Source organism: Eublepharis macularius, chromosome 15 (genome assembly GCF_028583425.1).
Source record: "Eublepharis macularius isolate TG4126 chromosome 15, MPM_Emac_v1.0, whole genome shotgun sequence".
NCBI classification, from domain to species: domain Eukaryota; kingdom Metazoa; phylum Chordata; class Lepidosauria; order Squamata; family Eublepharidae; genus Eublepharis; species Eublepharis macularius.
In genome coordinates, this window is record NC_072804.1 from 46,344,347 (window position 1) to 46,372,213 (window position 27,867).

A 27,867-nucleotide genomic window follows, 5' to 3' on the forward strand; every position below is an offset into this window, starting at 1 on the left:
TGAAATCCAATTATCTTTATTTATGAACAAACCCTATTCTATCATGATGGGGGCCGATCCTTGAAACCGGCCCCTGGGGTCTGAGGAGAGGAGAGGGCACGGTGGTTTCCCAGAAGCCAAAATGACTTTGCGCCAACTGGTTCTGGGAAAGAAACACAGAGGGAGAAGGGGATGGCTTGGTGGCACCACAGAAGGAATCCATCTCTCCTGAGATCAGGGTGTGAATTCCACAAGAGATGGGGCGGGGGGAAACGACAGTAACAAATTTCAGGGATGCGGGGGGTGAAAAAAAGCACCCTCAAGGGCTCTGGTTGCCATTTCTGTAGTGACAGCCTTGAAGGGAAAATTCTGTCATAAAAATCAAATTAACTCCACTTAGGATACTAGTAGCCACAGCATCACCCTACAAGAGCACAAAAGATGTTTCACCCAACCAAGTCCATATAGCTAGTTTGAGACACGGTGTCCCCCAGGTGGGCTGGGCCTTAGAACCATATAAATGGCGGCCATCTTGAATCCTTTTCTCTATTGCTGGGAGCAGAGAGGCGAAGGTAGAGGCTGAACTCATGGCATGTAAGGAGGGGGAAATGAGGAAGCAGGTCATTCAAACTCCTCTCCTCAGACCCACAGAAAGTGCTGGTAGCGAAGTCACCGAAATTTGAAGCGCAAGAATTGTGCAAAAAATCAGAAAGCGCGAGTGCCTGTAAACGGAAAGAGGCCACGGGCAGGCACTGGGAGGGGGGCACGCCAAGCTTTTGCATTGCATGTGCAAGCAGCCATGCCCCCCTTTTCCCATCATGCATTGCGGCTGGGGCATCACTTGCTCGCCGCAGGTGAAGGAGGGGCACGTCTAAAAGAGCAAGGTGCCCGTCAGGATGAACCACCATTTCTTTTGTCTGTCCCTGGGTGGCTGGATACAGAGCTCTGTTATTAAAAATAGCATGCTTTGTTAACGAAACGGCCGTGCGGGGGGAGGGGAGGGGCTGCTTGGCTCTAGATCAGCTCTTCTCAGGGACTGCCGATGCTTCTGCTGAGTCACTTGTCCTCTCCTCTACGCTTGTCAGAGCCTCGTTCCTGGAACCACGCAAGCGAACACATCATTAGATAACCCTGCCACACAATGGTAAGCTGAAATTAGGCATACTGATTCTTTGGCCTAAAGGGGCTTTCTGGTGTTTTTAACAAGCAACAACGGCAGGGTCAATATGTGCAGGTTTCTGCAGATATCGCAGCACTGCTTCCGCTGGATTCCCCCCAGTTCGGTAGCTATTTAAAGGCACAGGAGACCCACTCTGCAAATCAGTTGGCAGCCCTGCTGGGAAACATTCCTTCGCTTGCCCCGGACATCTCACCGTTTCCCTAGCTATTTTCACTTAACCAGGGAAAACGGGAGCAGAAAGCTAAACTGCTTCCCTCTGCAGTCTGCCAAAACCGTTTACAGGCTGTGAGAGGCAAAACAACTAAATGCAATGCAGTCTACTACTAGAGGCCAATTTTGGATCAGTATCCAAAGCAGAGCCCTGACCCGGGTAACCCAGGTGAGCCTGATATCATCTGATCTCGGAAGCTAAGCAGAGTCTGCCGTGGTTTGTAACTGGATGGGAGACCTCCAATGAAGACCAGGGTTGCAGAGGCAGGCAATGGCAAACCACCCGTTCATCTCTTGCCATGAAAACCCTGCCAGGGGTCACCATAAGTCAGCGATGACTTGACGGCACTCTCTACCACACCCCAAAACAGAACTGTAAATGCTGGTTTCCATTGGCTTCCAGACGAAAGCAACAGATTACATCCTTCAGTCTGCCGCTGAAAAACGGCATGGGCTATAAGAAAGCACGACTTTGGGGCTATGAAAAGGCAAGTCCCATACTGTATTCGAGTGGCATTGCGGAGTGGGAGTCTAAGCTGTCAAGCAAGCCATCCTCAAGTAGAGACCCTCTGACTGGGGAGTCTTTGCTACTTGAACAGTGGCCTCCAAAACATTCTCAGGCAATCCACAAGACCAGAGTAAACTGACAACTTCAGACCAGTCTTCTTACCGTACATTCGATGCTTAAAGTTTCTAGACCCTGAACCTTGTTTGCTGCTCATTTTGGTACAGATAGTTTTTAATCTTTTGCAGCATGTTTTAATATGGATTGAGTTTTTTAAATGCTGTCATTTTACAAATAAGGTTTTATAATGAGCTTCCCTAACCACAGTCATACATACCTTATAGTAACAGCCAGACTTGACTACTGTAACATACGTTTTGTGGGGCTGCCCTTGGAAATGGTTCAGAAACTTCCATTTGTAGTGATAATGCTGCTGCCTCAGGGAGGGCATTTGATGCTATTTTTATATGATTTATAGCCCATTTTGATATGGATTTTTTAATTAAAAAATGCTGTTCTGACACGTTTGAAGAGGCAGTATGTAAGTATCTTGAATAAAACAAATAAATAGAAGAATACACTGATGGCTTTTATCCATCACAAGCTGCAAAAAAAAATAATTAAAAATAGATTCCTCCAATACTCAGTGCAGCTGTACTGAACGTCCAGAATCAGAAGAAGGGAAAGGGGGAAACTTTGAGGAAGTTTTGCTTTAGATTCTGGGTCCTTCAGGCATTTGTCAGTCCAGACTTTGCTATTTTAGAGTCAGTTCAGAGTGCAGGAAATGAGTTTTAACTGGGAATTCTTTCCGTGTGAAGTAAGAAATGGGTTTAGGAAAGAATGTAATGCCTGCTTAGTTAACTGCATCCCTATTTAAATCGCTTGATGCCATCCACATTGGGATCCAGTGCAGTGAAGTGGTTAGAGTGTGGGACTAGGATTGGGGAGTCCCAAATTCAAACCCCCGCTCTGCCACAGAAACTTGCCGAGTGATCTTGAGCTAGCCACACCTAACCTACCTCACAGGGTTGTTGTGAGAATAAACTGGAGAAGAGACTGATGTAAGCCACTTTGGGTCGCCACTGAGGATAGAGGCGGGGTAGAAATGAAGTAAATAAAGAAAAGAAAAATCAAATATACATTATCCTGAATGTTAAAGTGCACCTATTTTTTATGTCATTATGCCTTGTTTGGGATTTTTTGTGTGCACGCGCGCACACACACACACACACACACACACATTTATTTATTGTGGCTTGCAAAAGAAAAATAAGTCCAAAGGGTGGCTGCAACTACAACTAAGTTTAAAACTGCTGGTTTCTTCAAGCAAGGAACCTAGAACATGCCTTTTCCAACAATGGATCGCTTCAACTCTCCAATGCAGCTGTACTGAACGTACAGGGCCAGAATGGCTTGCTTCTCTGTGCAATATCCACAAAAAGGGAGAGGGAAGCAACAGCTGGATTGTAGGGCCAAGGCAGATGTGAGAGAAAGTATGGGTCTATCTGTAAAAGGTATTTATACCAGGAAGCCACCAGAAAAGGAGAAGGCATTGAACTCTTCAACCCCTTGCTTGACTTCCTTAACCAGGATCCTAGTCTATCCACTAGGCCAAGTCAGGCTGTCATTTGGAGGAGGACAAGGAGCTGTTCCAGTTGGCAGCAGAGGACAGGACCCAAAGTGATGGGCTTAAATTACATGCAGAAAGGTACTGGCTGGATATTAGGAAAAAAAATTCATGGTCAGAGTAGTTCAAAGGTGGAATCAGCTGCCTAGGGAGGTGGTGGTGAGCTCCCCTTCACTGGCAGTTTTCAAGAAAAGGCTGGATGACTATTGGTCAGAGATGCTTTAGACTCAACCTGCATTGGGCAGGGGGTTGGACTACGTGATCAAGTGGAGTGCAAGTGAACAAGGAGGGATACACGTGAGCCTGTTCACTTGCCGTTCAAGTGTCATTTGTCACGTGTAGCTTGGCCCTGATTCTGTGAAGCCAGCTCTCACAATGCTGTAAATCAGGTGCTGACCCGCTGAGCCACAGACCCTCTCCATGGTTGTAACGATAGTAATGAAAAATTACCTGCCAATCAGGCATCCCTGTGCCCACCGACAGTCCTGCACGGGCTATTCTGCTACCTGCACCCCTGTACAGTTTTCCTTGCTTTCCGACGTGATGGCTAAGTACTCAGAGCTGTCAGTAAAGAGAGAGAGAATAGGGGATACGTGTGAGAAGTGGGTTCCGCCCTATGTCTCCCCTCTCCTCTTGTTATAATTGGTGGCTTCTGAGACAGCAGTTTTGCTACAACTCTGCAACCAGCTCCTGACAACCATTTCACACACTAATATTTTCTAGGGGTACACCTAAAATACAAAGCATCTGTCTAGGACATAAGCATTTGTTAATTAAATTTGATACTCCACCTTTTGTTTCTATCAGAAGTGAGTCACCAAAGACTCTCCCATTTTGAAAGGGCCCTTGGCCTACTTCCCACATGCCCATCACTCCTGCTGTCCGCTCCCATCTCTTCCTGCTGTGTCTCTTCCCCCGTGTCCTCCACTCTTTTTGCTCCCTTTCTTGGTCCCCACCCCCAGGAAGGTGAACCTCCGGGGACCCTCCTCCTATTCTCCCACCCACGAGGCTTACGCATTCTCCTGAGCAGCTGCTTCCGTTGCCGCGGCGATCTTCTTGTAGCAATAGACCATCTCAGCTACCAGCCAGATGGTCAGAACCACAATGAGAACGTACATCATGATCTCAGAGACGATGGACGCCATGTCCCGGTTTGCTGTGAAAGGAAGGACAGCAATGAGGACACACACCCCCACACACCCCTAATACACATTCATTTGCTGTGGACCTTCCTTGCTGGAAAAGTTCCAGCTATGCAAGACAGGGAAAGGAAGGCACCAAGGCACAGCCCGATTTCCTAAGAAGCTAAGCAAGATCGGTACTTGGAGGGCGGGCAGAAGGAAGGCTCTGCAGAGCAAGGCAAGGGCAAACCACCTCTGCTTCTCACTTACCTTGAAAGCCCCTGGCTGGGGTTGCCATAAGCCAGTTGTCACTTGATGGCACATACATATGTGCATATGCAAGGCAGCATATTTAAGCTTGGGTGTTGCTTGCTTGTTATTGTTGGTGGATAATGGAAACCAGCCCCGACCTGGATAGCCCAGGCAAGCCCGATCTCATCAAATCTTGGAAGCTCAATAGGGTCTGCCTTAGTTAGTAATTGGAGGGGAGACCTCCAAAAAAAAGACCAGGGTTGCAGAGGAAGGCAATGGCAAACCACCCGTGTTTGTCTCTTCCTTTAAAAACACCAGCAGGAGTCACCTTAAGTTAGCTATGACTTGACAGGACGTTCCACCAACAATGGAAACCAATGGACAAAATGTATTTTCTTTTTACTGATTGATTTTTACCTTGATTTATGTCCCCAGAGGAGACCCAAAGCACTTGACATTGTTCTCCTCGCATCCTTTTTTCCCCTCAAAACAACCCTGTGATGTAGGTTAAGCTGAGAGTGTGTGAGTGGGGCCCAAGGTCACCCGGCAAGCTTCCTTGGCAGACACAGGATCTGAACCTGGCTCTTCCAGAGCCTAGACAGACACTTTAACCACTGCATAACAGGGTCTCACTAGTACCTTGAACACTAACCAAACAGGTTCCAGCATGAGTTTTCATGAGTCAGAGCTCTCTTCCTAAGACACGAGGTGTATATCTATTAGGCTGACTTATACACACAGCAGAAAGGCAGGGTGGGGGAGATGCCACAAAGAGCAGCCGGTTTAAACAAGGTCCAATCCTAACCATACTCAGTTCACTCAGAGGAGGTGTGAGACAGTTACAACAGGAGGTTACAGAGGTACAGCTGAATTAACATCTGTAAGGGGGTGCAATAAAAAGGGGGAAATGGCAGGGGGAAGAAAAATGCAGGCAGGACTGTAAAACAGGTGCACTTTCCTCTCAGCACAACAAACTTTGACTAATTCTGCACTGGTTTGGATGCCAAACCAGAGTATAAGGTCCATGTGGAAGCAGCTTTATGGTTAGAAGGACAGGTTCTCTTTGAAAGTTTCTTGTTCCCTCCCTCCTTATTTGACGAAGGGAGCTTTGACTCTCAAAAGCTCATACCCTGGAAATCTTGTCGTTCTTTTTTTTTAAAAATATTTTTATTAAGAATTTTCAATTTTTTTACACAGGGGAGTGGTGCAGAAATACTGCAAAGTGATATTCTTATATAACTTGATTATACATCCGATATAATAATTAGTATAAGTTTCATGATATAATATACTTGGTTGTCAAATTCAGCCTAACATATATGTCTTTCCATCTGTCTACAAAAGTTTTGTTATTTTCTAAATTCAGAATTGAGGTAAGTCTGTCCATTGTCGTTCTTTAAGGTACTACTGGACTTGAATCTTGCTCTACGACTGCAGACCAACATAGCCACCTGCCCCAAACTGTTCCTTTCTTATGATCCTAACACATTGCGACTGAAAGAGCCACCAAACATGTTTAAAACATGCCTATAATTTTCAACCATACCAAATTAAGATTGTTTTACACACACACTTAATAAGCTTTCGTTGATAATCTATTTAAACAGATACACATATCAGACTCCTTTGTAGGCTCTGCTCTAGACCAAATCCCCTCCCCCTCCTCCCTACTCGGTCAAGATCGCCCTCCCCCTCCTCCTTTCCACCAATATTTGTGCTTACCTTTGGGCACCACATCAACATGAATCGTCTTGTTGACCATGACGTTGTGGAAGAACATATCTCCAAAGTTGAGCGTGCGGTTGACGGTACAGACATACTCGCCCGCATGGTCATACGTCACGTTAAGTATGAAGATGGATACGTCCTGTAAATCCTCCACGTACTTGGTGCCGTTCCATACAACCAGACCTTCGAAGCGAGGGTCTATCACTTCTAGCTTGGAATAGAAGTCATAGTGAAGAATCTGGGAGATAAGACAGAGGAAGTTGCATCACACCCAGGAGGATAAAACCACGGTACTCAAAAAGGGTGGGGTTGGTGGGATGGGGTGACCATGTGATTCCAAAGGCAACATACGAAAGCACATGTTACACTGAAGCCAACCCATGCTAAAGAGCTCTCACGGTCCTTACGGATGGCCACCTTGAATTCCAAAGCACAACCACAATTAAAGCATCTCCAATTCCCGCATTTTCTCCACAATTTATTCTGCTTTCTTCCTTGAACACGATAGTCCTTTAGTTTTGTAGGCCTTGACAGACAAAGAGCTCGCCAGTGGCTCACGGAACAGTCAACCAAGACTGAAGATTTATTTAGATATTTTTACCTCACATATAATTTATTGTTTTTATTTATTCGGTTAGATATTTATACCCCACTTTCTCTCCAGGAGGGACCCAAAGTAGCTTAAAGGATCATTCTCCCCTCCTCCATTTCATTCCCACATAACATCCCTGTGAGGGAGGTTAGGCCCAAGGTCACCCAGTGGGTTTCCATGGCAGACTGGGGATTCGAACTCGGGTCTCCCAGATCCCAGTAACAGCATTCTATCCACTATACCACACTGGCTCATAAGACCTATAAAAAGCACTCTTTTGCAATATGCATGACTCCAGGATACAGTTTGATGCACTGGGCTAAGTATGTCCAATTTTCCAAGCACCCAGTGTGGTAAGCTGCTTTGGTTCCCCATTGGGGAGAACAGTAGTGAATAACTACCTAAATCAGTAAATATGTTTGTCTGTATGTCTGCGGTGTTGACTCCACCAATGACAAACATTTCCTTAAGTCAAAATTTTGCAGCAAAATATTACAGTAGCAGCACAGAAGCTACATTTTTGCACCTGCATCTCTTCCATGTTGTCATGTATGAAGGCCCAGCAGCACTTCCAGGACAAGGGTAACTGTGTTGATCCTTCATGCCTGATCCTCACACCCAGCTCCTTCTTGTTTGCAGAGCAGCACAATGCCTGTAGAGGGGGTTGCCAACTGGCCTTTCCCTCTTCTGGCTAGTTGCCAGAGGAAGTCCTTTTTCATATAAAAATGGGGAGAGGAGAAAGGCTGGTTTTTAACTGCTTAGTGCCTTTGAGAACATAGGAATTTGCTGCATTGCCTCTGCAACACTAGACTTGCAACTGATTTTAAACTTGCATTTTAGGCCCAGGATTTTCTGTACCTCAAAAGCAGCTTCTCTAAACACTGTTGCTGTCTTTGGTTGCCTTTTCTGCTTCCCTTTTCCTTCTTGAGAGCTCCTTCGCCAGAGAAAAGGGAAGTCAAAGAGCTGGGCACCTTAGACAAATTAGTACTTTCTGTTGGCTCCAACCTTTGACCTCTCAATTCTGTCCCTGGGCACATGGCCTCTATCTGTTGCTACAACTGAACTCCACCCTTTGATCCCATGGGTTTCACCCCTAGATTGGTGGGCCCTGGATTAAGCTCCATCCCTTTCCAGATTTGTGCCAAGAGTTTGCAACCTGAGCAGTGGCTCAGTTGCAGAAGGACCCAAGTTTAATCCTTGGTGTTTCCCTTTACAGGAGATGCTGACAATCAGATTAAATGATACTTAGATGGATCAATGGCTAATAGATTATATAAGGCCTGATTCATTCAAGGTAAATGATGTGCTAGAATGGACTGCCAGTAGAGGATCACTTTTTGAAAATCCCCTCCTCTGCTAAAAAAATTTCCCCGCAAACAGAACACCAGAGCAGTAAGAAAGGAGGAGAGGCAGAGAGAACCCTTCCGCTTGCTGTGCTAGTTTTCTCTTTGCATGGGGTTTTACTTATTTAAATATTTATCCCTCACTTTGCTCCCAATAGGGACCCGAAGCAGCTTACAACATTATCATCCTTTCATCTATTTAATCCTCAACCCTGTGAGAGAGTTTAGGCTGACAAGCAGCCCTCTTTACCATAAAGACTAGGGGAAATTGCTACAGCGTCTCTATGTGGAGGTCATTTTTTCTCCTGCTCCTCAGTTCCTCGGGGGCAGGAAATTGGGGCTGGGGGCAGATAAACCCCCGCTCCAGGCAAGTAAATGGGAATCCTATTGAAACCGCTTCACACACTGCCAGCAAAAGCATCTATAGGATATCGCCATCCCTAGGAAACAGGCCCCAGTTTCTGCCCTCTATCCCTCCCTCACCACAGCACCTACCTTAACTAGCTCATCCGTCCCCTTCTGCCTGAAGAACCAATCGGTGAAGGCCACAGCCACCGTCTCACTCCGTTTCTTGCACGAGATGCACAAGATCTTAAAGGTTTTGCCCAGCACGGCTTCTGTGTGCGAGTCCACCTCCACGCAGCCCCCCTGGCATAACGTCACTGCAACAGACAGGAGGGAAAGCAATTACCTACAAAAGGCGAAACAAATTCCTCCTTGCCTGTGTCCAGTCTCTGTGCTGCTCTCTTATATTCTCTCTCTCATCGGCCATCTTTTTTTCCAGATGGGGCTTTGCACAGCTGCATTGCAGAAGAAATTGTACCAGTTTTAGTTTACGTTTTGTTTGCGTCTTACCGGGCGGTGTGGGGGGGGGGGTAGTCTGTTATGGTAAAATTAAACAGGAGCCCCAGAGCATTCTGTTGAAGACTAACAAAATTTCTCCTGAGCTTTTATGAGTCGAAGCTCACTGCATTTGACAATGTGAACTCTGACTCACAAAAACCTTGTACGGGAATAAATGTGGTTAGTCTTTCTGGTGTCCTGGACTGTAAGTCATGGCTTGTGAGTATTCCCAGTCAGAGGGCTTTTTTTCAGCTGGAACACGGTGGAACGGAGTTCTGGCACCTCTTGAAAATGGTCACATGGCCGGTGGCCCCGCCCCCTGAGCTCCAGACAGAGGGGAGTTCAGATCGCCCTCCGCGCTGTTTCAAAAGAACTGGCCACATCTATAGGTAACAGTTCCACTGCTGGCTATTGCCTAAATGGAACCTGCATGTGCAGAGTCAGCTCACAGCTGAGAACTTGGTATATCATCGTCTGAAGAACGGTACACTCCTATCTGGGATGGCGGTCCTCTTCCACTGAGCGTGCAGCTTTGGAAGAGACACACATGGAGCAGTGATAATAGTAGTAGTCAGGGCTTTTTTTCAGGGGGAACGCGGGGGAACGGAGTTCTGGCACCTCTTGAAAATAATATGATTTCAAAGAATCCCGTGTGTTTCTTCCTCATTTTCTTCTTGAGAGCTCCGCCACCTCTTTTCCCAGAAAAAAAACCCTGGTAGTAGTAGTATTTTGGTTTTTGTTAATGCGAGATCAGGCTCAAGGCTATGGCCAAAAGAGCTGTACTGGGAAAGGAGAAAACGGAGTGGAGAACTTGAAGATGGAGACCATCAACAAGGAGGACTATTGCCTTTATCCTCGGATCGCAACCTTCCCAGAAGTATTTCATTGACCACTGTTAAGAGTGCAAAAGTAGACAGATCCTCTGTCTAATCCATGTGGGTGGACCTCATGTTTCCAGCGGAGAGGATGCAGCTAATTCTGGAGCTGAGTTAACGGCGGCTTTAAGAGCAATCAGCCAGTGTCATTAGCAGTTGGAATCAGCGCCCCTGACTCTCGGAAGCAGCTGTCTCCCAGGCTGCCTGGAGCGAAGGTGGAACAGCCAAGCCAATTTGACACAGAAGACTCCCAGAATATCCCAGATGCTGCGAATCACTGCAAAAAGGGCTCACCAAGTACCATCTGGACACTTTTCCAAGTTCAATAACTTCAGTGGGGTTCAAAGGATGTAATGCTGCCGAGAACTGCAGCGTAAAGAGCCTCAGTGCATGGGGAGATGGAGGCACGAGGACAGATGCCATTTTTTGCCCCTCTGCGTTTCACGGGATGATGATTCAGGGCATACCTCGGATTCTCCTTCTCTCCTGCCCACAAGGTTTTGGCTGGTGCCAATTAAAGCTGCCTAGCCAGGTTCGCCGGTGCAAGCTCTGACTAATGCAGCCACAGAGTGCGTTGCCAGCGCCCACCAGCTCCTTAACCTGCCATAACCCTGTACATCGAGCTTCACTTGAGGTTGGCAGGAGGAGAGGGGCATGGACACAGCAGTGCTCCCAGAATGCTTTGGGAGGGCTGGAAAAACGCCCAGTGGGGCAAGAGGAATCGGAGAAGGAGGGAAGGACGAGGGACAAAGGGTTCCCACGACAGCCAGGGACAAAGGAGAAAAAAACTACAATTCAAACAAAAAAAACCCTGAATTTGTTTATATTCCTCTTGACCCAAAATGGTGTGCAACGTTTTCCTCCTAGAATCCGTTTTGTCCTCACAATAAGTGTGTCTGGTGGGATATGCTGACAGAAAGGGGGTGGCATTGTGGGGATTTGAACCCAGGTCTCTGTGATCTTAGCTTGGCCCTCTAGCCACTGCATCATGCTGGGTCTATATAACCCCCCAAATCTCAAAGACTGTCATAAGGGCCATCCTGGGTTGATTCCACTGATGTGGTTCACACAGGGTCACAGGCCTCAGCCTAAAAGCCAAGGGCCAAGATCTTCTGGCCAAACCTGAGCGTCGAGTTCAAGACAAGGAGCAAACGCTTAGCCCAGGTCTTTATCCAGCCAGCTCAGCTGTTCCCAATTCCTTCCCCTTCTGCTTGTCTTTCGAAATTATTTTTCTCAGCTTGTTTTACCGGAGGATGTATCCTCTAGTCCTGCATATTCATGACTTGGGGGGCGGGGGGGGGGGAGTGAGCGCTTTCAAAAGGCTGAGTCACCTGACATCGCAGATGTCACTGAAACCTATTCTGGACCCACAAAACAGAATGAAACCTGCCAAGCGAGTTCGCACCCACCACAGCCCATAGCAAAAGATGGTAAAGTTTACGTAGAACCAGTTTGGTGTAGTGGTTAAGAACAAGGGACTCTAATCTGGAGAGCCGGGTTTGATTCCCCACTCCTCCACCTGAAGCCAGCTGGGTGACCTTGGGTCAGTCACAGCTCTCTCAGAGCTCTCTCAGCCCCACCCACCTCATAGCGTGTTTTGTTGTGGGGATAATAATGAGATACTTTGTAAACTGCTCTGAATGGGCATTAAGTTGTCCTGAAGGGCGGTATATAAATTGAATGTTATTATTATTATTATTAAAACTCTGTATTGCTTATGCCTTACATCCATAGATTGGGTCTGAATTCCCCAATCTGTATAACGGTTCAATGTGAGTTATGGGTACAACGCAATTCCCACACACACAGTGTCAAATCTGGAACACCACACACATAAAGAAGGGGCTTCAGCTCTCCCCACTCCGTACCATTTTCCTGACCCAAAATAATCCTGAGGCGGTTGCTATTTTTTTAATGTTGTTTTATGTCATTTATACTCTGGCTTTTCTCCCCAATAGAGGCACAAACAAAGCAGCTTACATCATTCTCTCCTCCGTTTTATCCCCCCAACAACCTTGCAAGGCAGGTAAGACTGAGACTGTGTCACTGGCCCAAAGTCACCCAGTGAGCTTCTGTGGCAGAATGGGGATTCAAACCTGAGTGTCTCAGATCCTAGTCCGATGCTCTAACCACTACACCACACTGGTTGCCAGGGAAATCCACATGTCCCCTGGGATATACATGGGTCTCTAAACAGGCCAGGTATCTTCCTCTGCCAGGCCATTTCAGGTTGGGAAAGCAGCTGAAAGCTCCATGCATGCCACGGTCCCAATCCACGTGTGTAGGAATTGAGGAGCAATTGTTAACTCACACTGAACCATTACATAAGGTGAGCACTCCTGCCCTGGGTCCTCCACCCAGCCCCAGCCTGGACTCTGTAACGTGTGATGTCTTTGCCCAAGAAATAGCAGCGTCTGCTAGCAGCTGCTCTCTGCATTTCTTCGCTGTTGGGGGAAATAACATCCGCCTTCAATTCACAATCCGCTTCACGGTCAAGGGGAAGGTTACAAAATCTGCTGCCGCTAGAAGTCCGGATAATTTGCAAACGTAACGAAGTTTCAAAAGGCAAAAACTGGGATGCGGAGGGACCCGCTTGGTACGTTAAATAGGATATATAAATCATTAAGAACACAATCCTACTGCTGCCGGTTGGGAACAAATTTGTGTAACGCAGAAAGAGAGTGACAGCAACGGATTTGAACCTGAAAAAAACCCACCCCTGCCTGAAGCTTTCTATCAGTCTGAGGCCCGGATGTCAATTCAAGGCAATCTTCATTCAATTTTGGATGTCTCTCTGCAGAAGATCAGCTGCTTTGGCTTTTCATTAATCAGTTCAGAAGCATCACTTCCACAACCTTGTCAACCAATTCTGGTGTTTACAATCACTGCCATCTCTGTTCCATTCCAAAGGGGAGGGGGGTCCTATATTTTATTGCTCTTTAGCTGATCAGGAGCAGAAAAAATACTTGTAAATTTTCCCCAGTGGGGTCAGCTTTTCCTAGCAAGAAAACAGTCAGAGAGGAAAAGGTTGATTGCTTTTCCCACCACCACTTTCTCCTCTTTGATAAAGCAATCATAGCAGCTAAATTTGCAAAATAAAAAAAAATCTATAAAATAAACATTGACAAAAATCCTTACTGTGTAGCTGAGTCGTTACTCGTCCCAAATTGTGGACGGGGAGTGAGCATCCCTTGATGAAGTCCGTCTAGCAAGTGTGAGCTTCAAACCAGGAACTAATTCATGTATTTAGATATTTATACCCTGCCTCTCTCCCCAAGGAGGACCCAAAGCAGCTTACAACGCTGTTCTCCTCTCCTCCATTTTATCCTCACAACAACCCTGAGAGGTAGGTTAGGCTGAATGTGTATGATTGGCTCCAAGGTCACCCAGTGAGCTTCCATGGGACAGTGGAGGACTCAGACCTGGGTCTTCCAGATCCTAGTCTGACACTGCAACCGCTACTCCACATTCAAGAACTTGGGTCCCTACAGCCTGTCCCATAAACCATCTTCTATGGTTTACATTTCCCAAACGTTTATTTAAAACCATTGCTCAGAAAGTGTATGTATTTTTAAATTTTCCATCCACAAATTAGGAATTGTGTGGATTTTAAAGCTCCTTCCTTCTCTTCCCTTGTAACTTTTGTCGAGGTCTCCCAGATGTTCGGCTGACCCTCTAACCACTCCCCCACACTGCCTGACTGATAGCCTAGCCTTGAAAAACTTCAACTTTATGTCTGCTTCCCTCACTTCATAGGCCCTTGCTTTGTCCTTCAGTTTTGAGATCACTTCCCCCCTTTCTCCCATTTTTAGCAGCTATGGTTTGAGAGTGTGGGAGGGGGGCGGGGAAGAGAGCACAACTTCATCTTCACAAGCTGCACGAATCTAACTTTGAAGGTGAGCCCATCATCACCAGGTAGAAAGAAAAGCCAGATCAACGCTGACAGCTGCATCAATGTGACGGATTGCAAGTGGGTGACAGAGAGTGGGTGTGCGTATGACAGAGAGCTGTCAGCCGGAGGAGGGATCTATCTGTGCATGTGGCCGGGAAAGTGTCAGAAAAAGTGGGTGAGAGACAGCATCTTCGCACACCCTCTGGCGGGTCACACTCTTCCTTTCTCCAGCTCTTTTCCCAGTTTTCACACCTTAGCAGCTTTGAAGGACGAGAGCTCTGTCAACTTCATAATGCTCAGATACCATCCTTGGCACCAGGGCTTTTTTTCAGCTGGAATGCGGTGGAACAGAGTTCCGGCACCTCTTGAAAATGGTCACATGGCCGGTGGCCCCGCCCCCTGATCTCCAGACAGAGGGGAGTTTAGATTGCCCTCCGCGCCACATGGTGCGGAGGGCAATCTAAACTCCCCTCTGTCTGGAGATCAGAGGGCAGGGCCACTGGCCATGTGACCATTTTCACCGAGGGCGATTTAAACTTTAAAAAACTCCCCCCTTGTTCCAGATGACCCAAAGTGATGTCATTGTGCGGTCCTGAGTTCCACCACCTCTTTTCCCAGAAAAAAAAGCCCTGCTTGGCACTCAAAAGCACTGTATTTTAATCAATCTTATCACCACCACTAACATTAGGATCACTACATGGGACGCTTTAAGTATTATTTTTACATATTATGTACTGCTGAATTTTGGGAATGTTTAGCTGATCATGGATTGTAATAAACTATGAGGACGAGTCAGAATTGTCTAAGGGCAACCAGGAAGGGAAATGTTACGGAAGCTGGAATTGAGGGTGGGTGCAGAGGACTAACAGAAGAATGGGTGGACCAGCAACTCTGTGGACTTCATTAGCAGGCCTGGTTCAGAATCCTGTTATTTCCATAGAATACTAAGAGTCTCACACTTGTACCAAACAAACACGTTTCTAGTCCTCAATGATACAGATAATAACATATGAAAAAATGCCTCCCGTTTTAGCTTAGGAACCAGAAAGGTTCTGGTGGTGTTTCATCACCAACCACAGATTTCTACACTTGGCTATCAGTTCTGGACCCTGTCAAACCCCTTACACCTCCCCTCCCTCCAATTCTTCTTCACTGATCTCTCATGCACCCATCCATTGCAAGTGTCCGGAAGACTCAGAGAACATTTTCCCCCAGTTGCACACCCAGGTCACAAATGACTAATAGTTGTTCAATAAAACAATCTTCTGCAAGAACAGGAAATGCACAGACTTTGTGTGCTCCACAGGCACATGAAAATCTACCAAATGTACTCGAGCCCATTACAAGCCAGACCTGTTTGTTGCTGAATCGAACACAACAGAGAGCACAATGTTCCGCTTACACAACTCACACCTGCTTGGGTGCCACAAAGAAGCACCATCTACATAACCTGATTTTGTGTGGGTAGGAACAGTTTGCGCGTGTGTGCTCATCAAGGACGCTCATCTCTCGCTGACCTTCAATGATCCACATGCCTACACAAACCATCGCCCATTAATCACAGCAGACAGAGTACACAACACAATTTGAACTCTGCCAAGCTGATGCTCTACCACCAAGCCACGCTTCCATCTCCCACCCCAAAGTGCACATATGCTAACTGAGTGGGGCTGGAAGGGCACTCTGCCCATGTTCAGAAACAGACATCTTCATTAATTCATGCATTTCAGGTTTGAACCCAAGGCCTGAAGGAAAGCATTTTTGTACAACACAGAGGCCTGACTCGTGTACATTTTGGCATTTCTTGATTCTGCTAGAGAACCTGTCACATTTTTGTTCTGCCCAGGAGCTCAGCTCAAAGCATACAGTTCTCCCCTTCCTCAATTCACCCACACAACAACCCTGAGGAGTCTGCTAGGCTGAGAAAGAATGAATGGCTCAAGATCATCCAGTTAGCTTTGTGGCTGAGCGGGGATTTGTGTTATTATTCTCCCCACAATGCAGCTGGGGAGCTAGGGCGGAGAGGAGTGGCTTACACAAGGCCATCTACTGAGCTCATGGCAGTAGCAGGATTCAAACCAGCAGAGTGCTGATTCGCAGCCAAACCACTTAACCACTGTGCTACAGCAGCTCTCTTCTGAGAAAGGGGAAGGCAGCTTCATGTTGGGTTGTTCCTTTGAATGGGCAGAGATGGTTCCTTCTAAGCTCCTTGGCAAAAAGCTACCCTTCTCCTTGAACATGGTAAATCTTTATTTCTAGCAGCTGACTTACTTCTCTCTCTCTCTCTCTCTCTCTCTCTCTCTCTCGTTCTCTCCGGAAAGCTTGTTTGGCACAAAAGTCCCTAATGCCCTTCCCTGGAGAGAAGATAACGGAAAATCACTACTGAACACAAGTTACATCTCTGCAGAGCACCGGAGACTGACTCTTTAAGGTCATTACATTGTTCAGTGTTCCACGGATCCCAAACCTAGATGGATAAACAAATCTGCACTTCATTCTCATTCACTGAGATGATTTGGTTCACATTATTTTCCTCCTCCCGCCAATCTGGAGGAGTACGTCTCAACACAGCAAGATTTGCACCAGCAGCCTCAAAACTGAGGTTTCTAGGAGCTCGTATTATTCACTATTTTTTTAAAAAATCCGTAACTGTTTGGACCACTGCAGTTTCGCTCTTGTTTTAACTCTCGCTTTGCCCGTTGTGGAACAACAATCAAGAGACTGACTCAAAGGGGCCACCCTTCCCCTTATGGTCCCAAAAATGGAAGAGGTGATGTAGGAAGAAGCTACGCCCACCATCCGTACATCAAGCTGCCTTATACTGAATCAGACAACTGGTCCATCAAGTTCTACATTGTCTACTCAGATGGAGAGCAGGGCTCACATTTGTGAAACTGCCTTATATTGATTCAGACCATTAATTCGTCAAGGTCAGGATTGTCTTCTTGGACTGGCAGGGTCTTCTTGGACTCCAGGGTCTCAGGAGGGGGGCTTTCACATCACCTCCTACCTGACCCTTTCAGCTGGAAATGCCAGGAACTGAACCTGGGACCTTCTGCATGCCAAGCAGATGAGCGACTACTGAGCTATGGCTCACAGCCTAACTAGAGGCAGCTTCAAAGCATCTGACACTGGTGGAAAGGGCTTCCAGGGTTAATGTCATTATTTCCAACTAGAAGCCCTCAATCTCAAAAAATTCCTCCGTACGAAGATTACAGCCCGTCTATGTATTCTGGTAGAGAAGATGGGGATGGGAATTTATAAGAATACCGGCGGTCTGTTAGAGCAAGCCAATGGGCCATTTGGCTCAGCATCCAGTTTCTCTGCAGTGACCAACCACAACTCCCTTCAGCAAGTCCTACAAGCAGGGACTAAAGCCTCCCCTGGGTTGTTGCTTGTAGCAGCTAGCATATTCGGCTGGAGAGAATGATCCCGTTTACAAAAATCAGGAGTGGAAGGAACAGAGATACAAGAAAGGGGTGGGATAAGCTAAGTGGAGAGGTGGGGAGGAAATACTAAATTATTATTAGCTGCCTTGACCCTACGGGGCAGACCCCAAAACAAAAATAAATCAAGTATGCATCTGAAGTATCTCTTTGCCTGCTTGCTGGTTAATTTTTGTTTATGTTGCCACCCTGTCGTGTTTCCAAACCTGAGAGGCCTTAAAGACAGGGGCGATGAGAATGCATGAATTTTGGGCATGATCCTGCATCCCACGGACAAGCTCTGGGATGGATGGAGAGCTTCAATTTGGCCAAGGCTCCACAATCAACTTGAGCCAGCACTGTGAAAATTTAATGACCAGAAATGGGCTGACCATTAGTTTTTAAGTAGCATCTGAAAAACAGTGCCGATCTGAACAGTGACTGTAAGCAGAAGGAAACTATGTACTGGATAACGTTTTCAAAAGAGTAATGATGCATTATGTTTCCTTTCAAACAGGAAACACATAGGCTTAAGCACATAAGGGAGCGGAAAGGTAACAGAAAATTAAGGTGGATTTGGTTGTGACCTTAAGAGCTATCTAGTTTATCTTGCTCTTCTTCCAAGCATCTCAGGAAGATGTGCACGGGTTTCCCCTTTTCCTCGTTTCACCCTCACAACACTCCTGCAAGGTAGGTTAGACTGAGAGAAGGGGATTAGCCCAATGTCATCTAGCAAGAGATACTGTTGTGTGATAGTCAAGAGCAGGGGTGGGCAATTGTTTTGGCTCGGGGGCCACTTTGTGGGAGCGGAGGTTAGCAGAGGGCCGCACCTTTTAAAATGATTGCATTCATTAGTTAACTTTGCATTTCAGAAAAGGTATAAATTGTATCATAAAAATCAATAAATATAAATTAAATAAAATAGTGGTCGTTTTATTCAATTTATTTATTGTGCTAATTTCATATCATCTATAGCTGCAAATCTCGGTTCAAGGCGGATTTTTCTGACTGTCTTGGCTGGCCACCAAAAACTCTGTAGCGGGCCGCATGTGTCCCGCGGGCCGCAATTTGCCCACCCCTGGTCAAGAGAGTTAATAGCACACGAAGCTGCCTTATACAGAGTCAGGCGATCGGTCTATCCAGGTCAGTATTGTCTACTAAGATGACTGATTGGACTGATTGATGATTGATTGACGCTATTTATAGTCCGCCTCTCTCACTAAGACTCAAGGTGAATTACAAAGTATAGGTCAATACACTGTGTAAGCTGGAACACTGACTAAACAATACAGCAGGGTAAGAGTTACAGAAATTTGAAAACAAGCGGAAATCTGACGCAGAGCTGAAAACAAAACATAAGCAAGTTGCCGTAACATATTATATACCTAGACTAGAAGCAGCTCTCCAGGGGTTAAGGTCAAAGCCTTTAACTAGACCTAGTTTCATGCCTTAGGTTGCTTTAAAAAGGAGACTAGTCAAATTTCCAGAGGATCAGTCTCTCAATGGTTATTAAGCCATGCAAGCTGCATTGAACCTCAATGGCCAGAGGCAGTATACCTCTCAGCATCAGTGGCTGCAAGGCAAAAGCTGCGGCAGACTATTGCATCTATGTACTTGTTTGTGGGCTTCTCGGAGGCTACCGTACAAAACACAGTGCTGGACTGGGTACACCTGATCCAACAGGGCTCTTCGAATGCGTGGAAAAGGTTTAGTTATTTACTGGGACTGCAGGTGGATTTCACAGAGTAAGTCAATACAATCAACAGGATGGGACAGCCAAAGGATATGTATTGTTGAAATCTGGAATCAACTAAAATCTAAGCACCTAGTGAGCTGCTATGCAAGGCCATTGAGGTACATTCAGTTCAGTAGGTCCAAAGTTATTGAGGCTTTACTACATAACACCGCAGTGAACGTGAATCGCTTTGGGCGTGGAATTAAGAGTCTTCGTCGAAAGCAGACACATCCTTAACACTAATCTGTTCTTATGAACAAAAAGAGGTTCATTTAAAAAGAAAGTTTTAAAGAGGGGCTTCAAAAAAAATACTTTCTGCATCAAGGAAGCAACAGCGGACTGGCAGCCGGAGAAACTGTTCTTTTTCAGCCACAGTGATTGGCCTCCCCCTTCCTCCAAGGTACTCCAAGCAGCCTTCCCCATTTTACAATGCAATCCTAAGCAAAGTTACTCCAGTCTAAATCCACTGAAATCAATGGACTTAGAGTGGAGTAACTCTACTTAGGACTGCACTGTCAATCTCAAAATAAACTTCAAAGTAGTTAGGCTAAGAGAGACAGGAAGAGTTTCCAGCCCAGTCACTCATCAAGCTTCATGACAGTGTAAGAATTCGAACCCGGGCCTAACAGATTCTATTCTGACAGTCTAACCATTACACCACACTGGATGGACATTCCCAAAAGAACCATCTGAACCTGCAGAAGATGAGCCTTTTGTTCAGTACTGAAAGCGCACATCAGATGCAAAGGATGGATCAGAGAGGGCCACACCTAATACAAATATCTAGGTAAGTGGGGGTGGGAAGGGAGTTATCATTTAAATGTCATTTGCACAGAGCACAAGGTAAGGTATTCCACAGCCAATGAACATGCTCTGTTTGTACCATTTTGGTTTTGGATTTATTAATCCCAAATGCCTTTTAAAAAACTAGTCTAGGGCTTAGCATGGAGTCAACGGAACGGGTCAGAAGGGCGGTTTAATAATAATATAACAAAAACTGCATTTATATACTGCTCTTCAAGACAGATTAACGCTGCACTCAGAGTGGTGAACACAGTCAGTGTTCTTATTATCCCCACAATACAGCTGGGGAGCTGGAGCTGAGAGGAGTGGCTTATCAAAAGCCACCTGCTGAGCTGACAGCAGTAGTGGAATTCGAACCAGCAGAATGCTTATTCACATCCCAACTGCTTAACCACCATGCTACAGCAGCTCTTCTAGACTGTTTAGTGCTCCACTCAGAGAAGTGAACAGTCAGCTTTATTATTATCCCCACAAACTGGGGAGCTGGGGCTGAGTGGCTTACCCAAGACCACCTACTGAGCTCATGGCAGTAGTGGGATTCAATCCAGCAGAATACTGATTTGCAGCCCAACCACTTAACTACTGATGGTTGTTGGGGGTTTTCCGGGCTGTATTGCCGTGGTCTTGGCATTGTAGTTCCTGACGTTTCGCCAGCAGCTGTGGCTGGCATCTTCAGAGGTGTAGCACCAAAAGACAGAGATCTCTCAGTGTCACAGTGTGGAAAAGATGTAGGTCATTTGTATCTACTCAGGAGGGGTGGGGTTGAGCTGAGTCATTCTGTAAGAGTTTCCCAGGGTGTGGAATGCTAATGGTGGGAGGCTTCACTGTAACCTGAGGAGGTTCTTTTGCATATGGATTGGTGCTTGATGTGCTAATCTTCTCTGCAGGGCTATTGTTGGGTGTGGAGTGTTTTGTTGGCCTGGTGTTTTTCAGAACTGGAGCCCATGCTCTGTTCATTCTTAAGGTTTCTTCTTTCCTGTTGAAGTTTTGCTTATGCTTGTGAATTTCAATGGCTTCCCTGTGCAGTCTGACAAAGTAGTTGGAAGTGTTGTCCAGTATTTTGGTGTCCTGGAATAAGATACTGTGCCCTGTTTGAGTTAGGCTATGTTCAGCCACTGCTGATTTTTCAGGCTGTCCAAGTCTGCAGTGTCTTTCATGTTCTTTTATTCTTGTCTGGATGCTACGCTTTGTGGTCCCGATGTAAACTTGTCCACAGCTGCAGGGTATACGGTATACTCCTGCAGAGGTGAGGGGGTCTCTGCTGTCTTTTGCTGATCGTAGCATCTGTTGTATTTTTCGGGTGGGTCTGAATACTGCTTGAAGGTTATGCTTTTCCATAAGCTTTCCCATCTGATCAGTAATTCCTTTGATATATGGCAAAAACACTTTTCCTGTAGGTGACTGTTTTTCCTTGGTTGTTTGATTCATCCTGGGTTTGATTGCTCTTCGGATTTCATTTCTGGAGTAGCCATTTGCCTGAAGTGTGTGGTTTAGATGATTAATTTCCTCATTGAGAAAGCGCGGCTCACATATCCGTCTTGCACGATCCACTAATGTTTTCATTATGCCTCTTTTCTGTCGGGGGTGGTGATTGGAGTTTTTGTGTAAGTACCGATCAGTGTGAGTTGGTTTCCTGTAGACCTTGTGACCTAACTGAAAGTTTGCTTTGCGGATGACCAAGGTATCCAGGAATGAGAGTTTTCCCTCACTTTCTTTCTCCATTGTGAATTGTATGTTCAGGTGGATGTTGTTGAGATGATTCAAAAACTCCCTCAATTCTTCCTCCCCATGGCTCCAAATGATGAATGTATCATCCACAAACCGGAACCATACACTGGGTTTGTGGGGTGCTGATTCTAGAGCTGTTTTTTCAAAATGTTCCATGTAGAAGTTTGCTATAACTGGGCTGAGTGGGCTCCCCATGGCCACCCCATCCATCTGTTCATAGAATTCGTTGTCCCATTGGAAGTAACTGGTTGTCAGACAATGATGGAATAAGGCTGTTACATCCTCTGGGAAAATCTGATTAATCAGTGCAATAGTGTCTTTTACTGGAACCTTGGTAAACAGGGATACAACATCAAAACTGACAAGTATGTCTTGTGGATTGAGTTTCAGAGAACTGATTTTGTTGATGAAATCTGCTGAATCTTTGATGTAAGACGAGGTTTTCCCGATGTGGTCCTGCAGGAGATCTGCCAGATGTCTAGCTAATTCATATGTCGGTGAACCAATGGCACTCACAATGGGTCGGAGTGGGACTGAATCTTTATGTATTTTGGGGAGTCCATATAGTCCATATGAAAACATTAGTGGATCGTGCAAGATGGATATGTGAGCCGCGCTTTCTCAATGAGGAAATTAATCATCTAAACCACGCACTTCAGGCAAATGGCTACTCCAGAAATGAAATCCGAAGAGCAATCAAACCCAGGATGAATCAAACAACCAAGGAAAAACAGTCACCTACAGGAAAAGTGTTTTTGCCATATATCAAAGGAATTACTGATCAGATGGGAAAGCTTATGGAAAAGCATAACCTTCAAGCAGTATTCAGACCCACCCGAAAAATACAACAGATGCTACGATCAGCAAAAGACAGCAGAGACCCCCTCACCTCTGCAGGAGTATACCGTATACCCTGCAGCTGTGGACAAGTTTACATCGGGACCACAAAGCGTAGCATCCAGACAAGAATAAAAGAACATGAAAGACACTGCAGACTTGGACAGCCTGAAAAATCAGCAGTGGCTGAACATAGCCTAACTCAAACAGGGCACAGTATCTTATTCCAGGACACCAAAATACTGGACAACACTTCCAACTACTTTGTCAGACTGCACAGGGAAGCCATTGAAATTCACAAGCATAAGCAAAACTTCAACAGGAAAGAAGAAACCTTAAGAATGAACAGAGCATGGGCTCCAGTTCTGAAAAACACCAGGCCAACAAAACACTCCACACCCGACAATAGCCCTGCAGAGAAGATTAGCACATCAAGCACCAATCCATATGCAAAAGAACCTCCTCAGGTTACAGTGAAGCCTCCCACCATTAGCATTCCACACCCTGGGAAACTCTTACAGAATGACTCAGCTCAACCCCACCCCTCCTGAGTAGATACAAATGACCTACATCTTTTCCACACTGTGACACTGAGAGATCTCTGTCTTTTGGTGCTACACCTCTGAAGATGCCAGCCACAGCTGCTGGCGAAACGTCAGGAACTACAATGCCAAGACCACGGCAATACAGCCCGGAAAACCCCCAACAACCATCGTTCTCCGGCCGTGAAAGCCTTCGACAATACATCACTTAACTACTGTTTATTATGTGTATTACATCATTTGCACTTCATTTTTTTCTAATGTTTGTCATCCAGTGGTTCCCTTGTTTATGATGTGGCTATTACTACTTTGCTTTATTGCATTTTTTCCAACTTCGTAATCAGACTTGAGTCTTGGTGAGAATGGCAGACTACAGGTAAAGTTAATTAATTAATATGTCATGCTAAACCCTAAGTCTCTCTGAACACACGCAAAGTCCAGGCCCTAATCACAGAGTAACTACAATCAACCTCCGTTTTCCCAAGTTTAGGAACAAGTGGGTTTTGAAGATGAGATTTGAGCTATGGAGAAGATTTTTTCCAACGTTCAGAGATTGTTCATTGGTTGTTTCCTCTAGTAAACAATCGCTCAAGAAGATCCAGGAGCTGTTGAGCTTCAGTTCTAACCAGCTAGAAAATGCGTATGCACTTCAAAGCGCTTGCTTTCTGGAAAGCGCCATCATGTGAAAATATCTTGACTGCAAACAGAAAGTTGGAGAGCCAACAGGATATCGCGGTTAGAGTATCAGACTAAGAAGACCCAAGTTCGAATCCCTCTGTTGTGAAAGCTTGCTGGGTGACCAGGGGCCAGTCGCACGCACTCAGCCTAACCGAGCTCACAGGGCTGCTCTATTTTGGAGCTGCCTTTTATGGATAATGCCGTACCGACATGATTGCTACCAATGTTTTAAATTGTTTTTATGTATTTATGATGTAAATCCGCTCTAAGCCCGCTTGCGGGAAAAGCGGACTATAAATAAAATAAGTAAATACGTTTATTTGTTATTTAAAGTCTGCCTTTCTCACCAAGATTCAAGGCAGATTACACAGCGTGGGGTCAGCACAGCCGGTTTCAAAGATATTTCAGTACACAAGTAATAAGGTATATGCATGCAAATTTGCAAAGATTTAAAACTAGCAGAAATGCAATACGGAGTTGAAGAAATGCTGAAGTAGAGCGCAAGCATTTCTAAGGCTGACATATTAAATGACCTAGCACTACACAGTAGGCTCATATTACAGCAATAGTAGTGAAGTCTACAGTCCCTACCCCTTTATTGATGCATCTCTTTAAGACATCTTCCTTAAATTACAGTCTTCCTATTTGATTAAAAAAGCCCTCTTGAATAATTCAGTTTTGCTTAGTTTGCAGATGGCCTACCTGAAAAGGTTAGAAAAACTCCAACTCTCTGGCCTTCCGCAAACAAATGAGTAAGACATCAGCCAGCAAGCTGCCACTTTCTACTCACAAGGGAACACCATTAAACAAATGACAAGTCCCTGTGCATTCTGCATGGCCAACGCTGCATGAAAACCTTAAGACTCCCCTCCACTGGATCAGGCCACTGGTTTCTTCTGTATCCCAGTATCCTGTTTCAACAGTGCATAGCTAGATGCTACTGGGGAGCTTACAAGCACAACATGAAAGCAGCAGTACTCTCTTGCTGTTTGTTCCAGTTCTTGAGCATTCAAAGGTATACTGCCTCTGAACATGGAGGTTCCATTTAGTTCAGAGCCAGTGAGAGACATATACTTGACTTAGCCTAATTTCTTTTAACTCTAAGACAACAGCCACACACTTCTCCCATCACAAGCGTATTTTAATCGTCCCTTATTTAAACACATTCAGGTTAAGATCATTAAAACTGTATTTAAAATATTTATATCCTGCCTCTCCATGCTAATATCTGGGATGCCCTGAAGCAAGGAAATGCTGGGCTGCCAGCCACGGTCTCCTTTACCTTGCAAAATGACGCATGCCATTCAAAGGAATCAAAAAATCCACAAAAGTTGAGATGCCATCAGTGAAATGTTGATAGCATAAAAAGAAAAAAAGAGGCTTTCAGATCCAAACAATTCCTAATTTTAGGGTAGAAAACTTAAAAATGCATACACTTCCACGCAGTGCCTGTAAATAAACATTTGGGAGATGGTTTAGGGGACTGACTATAGAGGCCCACGTTTTGCAATGTGGTGTGGTGGTTACAGTGTTAGACTAGGATCTGAGAGACCCAGGTTCGAATTCTCAACTCTTCCATGGAAACTTAGTGGATGACCTTGGGCTAGTCACACACTGTCCACCTAATCTACCTCACAGGGTTGTGGTTGTCGTGTGGATAAAATGGAGCCAGGTAAGGTTGATATTGCAAGCCTTTTCAAATCTCCACTGGGGAGAAAAGCAGGACATAAATAACCTACCTTATGGCTTCTAAAAAGTAACTGAATTGTTCAGTATTGCCTTTCCTTTATCAGGGCTTGCATTCTATTTATCAAAAATATTCCTGTCCAGCCATTTAAGTCTGTGAGGCACCCTGCAAATACGTTTGCTTGCATTCCAGCAACAGACAGGACTTTCTCCATGCTGATCTTTCACTCCTACGGCCCTCTTCTTAATATCCATACTGGAGGGCCATCTAGCCCAGATCTTTGGTGCTGCCTGTTTGGTGGCAAAGAAAAAGGCCTCCCGAGGCTCAGAAGCACTCCACCCCCCCACCCCACCCAGGCCTTCTTCTTGAACAACCTTTCTTCATAACAATCAATGGCCAACGAATCAAGACAAGATTTTTTGAAAAAGATTACTTTGCATTTCCTTTCCACTTGCCTAGAGAGAGATTTCAAGCCCATTGCTGAAGTGTTCCCTGAGTGTTACGAATCCCGCTTCTCTGTTTTGAGATTCTTAATCATAGCCTACAAGTCAAAAACTACAACTCAAGAAGATTGTTATATAACCCCCCCTCCCATTTCAATTTTATAGACATTGTTCACAGTGACAAAATGCAGAAGTACAGCCAACCTAGATTCAACACTCACACAAATCCATAATGTACTTTTCAGAATGTGGAGAATGGCTTTCTTCCATCTGGGAAGTGCCCAGATCCTTTGGCTGAGGCAACTTTGTCAAGAGCCATTTATCTATTCACCTACGGCGAGTCAAAATCACCTGCAGGCAACTAGGTGGGAAGGAAGTCGATACTTTTCCCGTTTTTGCATCATCTGCAAATAAGTGGCAAATAAGTGACATGGGTACATGCGGGCAAAGTCTGAGATCTACACCTGTTTCATTATTGTCTGTTATTGCGTGGGGGGCGCAGCTATGTAGGTTGAGGCCAACTTCTGATTATATGGAAGTCCTGAATGAAAGCATAGGCTGGTCTACAGTTCTTGTGATTATACACAGCAAAGCAGGAGTGCCTGTGAGTTTGTCCTTCTGGGCCAGAGAAAAAGCCCCTAAAGGAACTGATACTATCTGCCAAAGATGCAGCAGAAGTTACAACATTCCCCCTCCTTTTCTTTATTCATTTATTTCATTTATACTCTACCTTTCTCCCCCAATGAGGACCAGAAGAAGCTTACATCACTCTCCTTTCCTCTGTTTTATGCTCACAACAGCCCTGTGATTTAAGTGTGCGACTGACTCAAGTCACCAAGCAAGCTTCCACGGCAGAGAGGGGATTTGAACTCAGCTCACTGAGATCCTAGTCTGACACCATGCAAGGTTAGCGCTCTGGCCCTAGGAGAGCCTTGCCTCCACACCTGATATTGGCCTCCTTGATTCAGTTATGAAATTGACATCTTCAGAGCCACCCCTTCCCACCAAATATGTCTATCAATCTGCTCTCGGCTCTTCTGAGGTTTGCCTTGAAGGACTGCAATAAGGGAAAGATATTGCTACTATATCATTGACCCAGGCATGGATTACAGGAACCTGGAAACGGGTGGAGTTAAAGTTTTAAAAAAAGAAAAGGAAATGGATGAGAAGGAATAGGGGACCCTTCAAACCTACACCCTGCGAACCACACACTGTGAAGCCCCATGATTGTCTTCTCTATCTGCAAATCCCCCCAAATAAAGACAAGACCTAGAAATTGATTTCTGGGGTCTGAGAATGAAGAGAGAGAAAAAAAACACAGCAGGTTTTGAGCCTTTGATTGGGGTTCCTTAAAGCTACAGAGAGAAGCCTTAGAGCAGGCCCCATCGGCCTCCCTACAAAGGAGAAATCTTAGCTTTACTGGGAAGGGCCACGACTTTGGTCTCGAGTTCAAATTCAGCCAGCAAGAATAAAATCCCGGAAGTGGGATTTTTAGGGCCACTATGGGAACAGGCCAAACTGAGCCAAAGGAAGAGAGATACTGGAGTCTCTCTCTCTCTCTCCAGGGTGGGGGGCTGCTAGTCTAAACTCCGCTGTTGTCCTGTTTCACCCTCTGAGGACACCCCCTGCATTTTAACCCCCCCCCCCCCGCAAGTGGTTTTGGAACTCACCCAAGGAAAAGCAGAGCAAGAGTGAAGTGGGGCGCACGAGAGCCATGCTGGGGGGTTCGGATCCAGGGTGCGCGCCCCTTTCGGGCCTATGGAGGACCTGTCCGGTGCCGGCCACGCTCCTTCGGGTCCTTCCGAGCCCCTCCTGCGGTCAACAGACAGACGATCCTTCGG

The 27,867-nt window shown here is 45.7% G+C and overlaps 1 protein-coding gene across 1 annotated transcript; it reads right to left on the minus strand.

The window, feature by feature from the left end:
* SCN1B (sodium voltage-gated channel beta subunit 1) lies at positions 1-27,856 on the minus strand. The gene is made up of 6 exons (XM_054999500.1): positions 27,697-27,856; positions 9,033-9,199; positions 6,597-6,840; positions 4,516-4,657; positions 3,952-4,062; positions 1-1,074 (listed from the first exon to the last, which is right to left on the minus strand). Exons 1-5 carry the CDS (start codon positions 27,740-27,742, stop codon positions 3,996-3,998), a joined length of 666 nt encoding a protein of 221 aa, XP_054855475.1. The 5' UTR covers positions 27,743-27,856; the 3' UTR covers positions 1-1,074; positions 3,952-3,995.
* Positions 27,857-27,867: the final 11 nt, after the last annotated feature.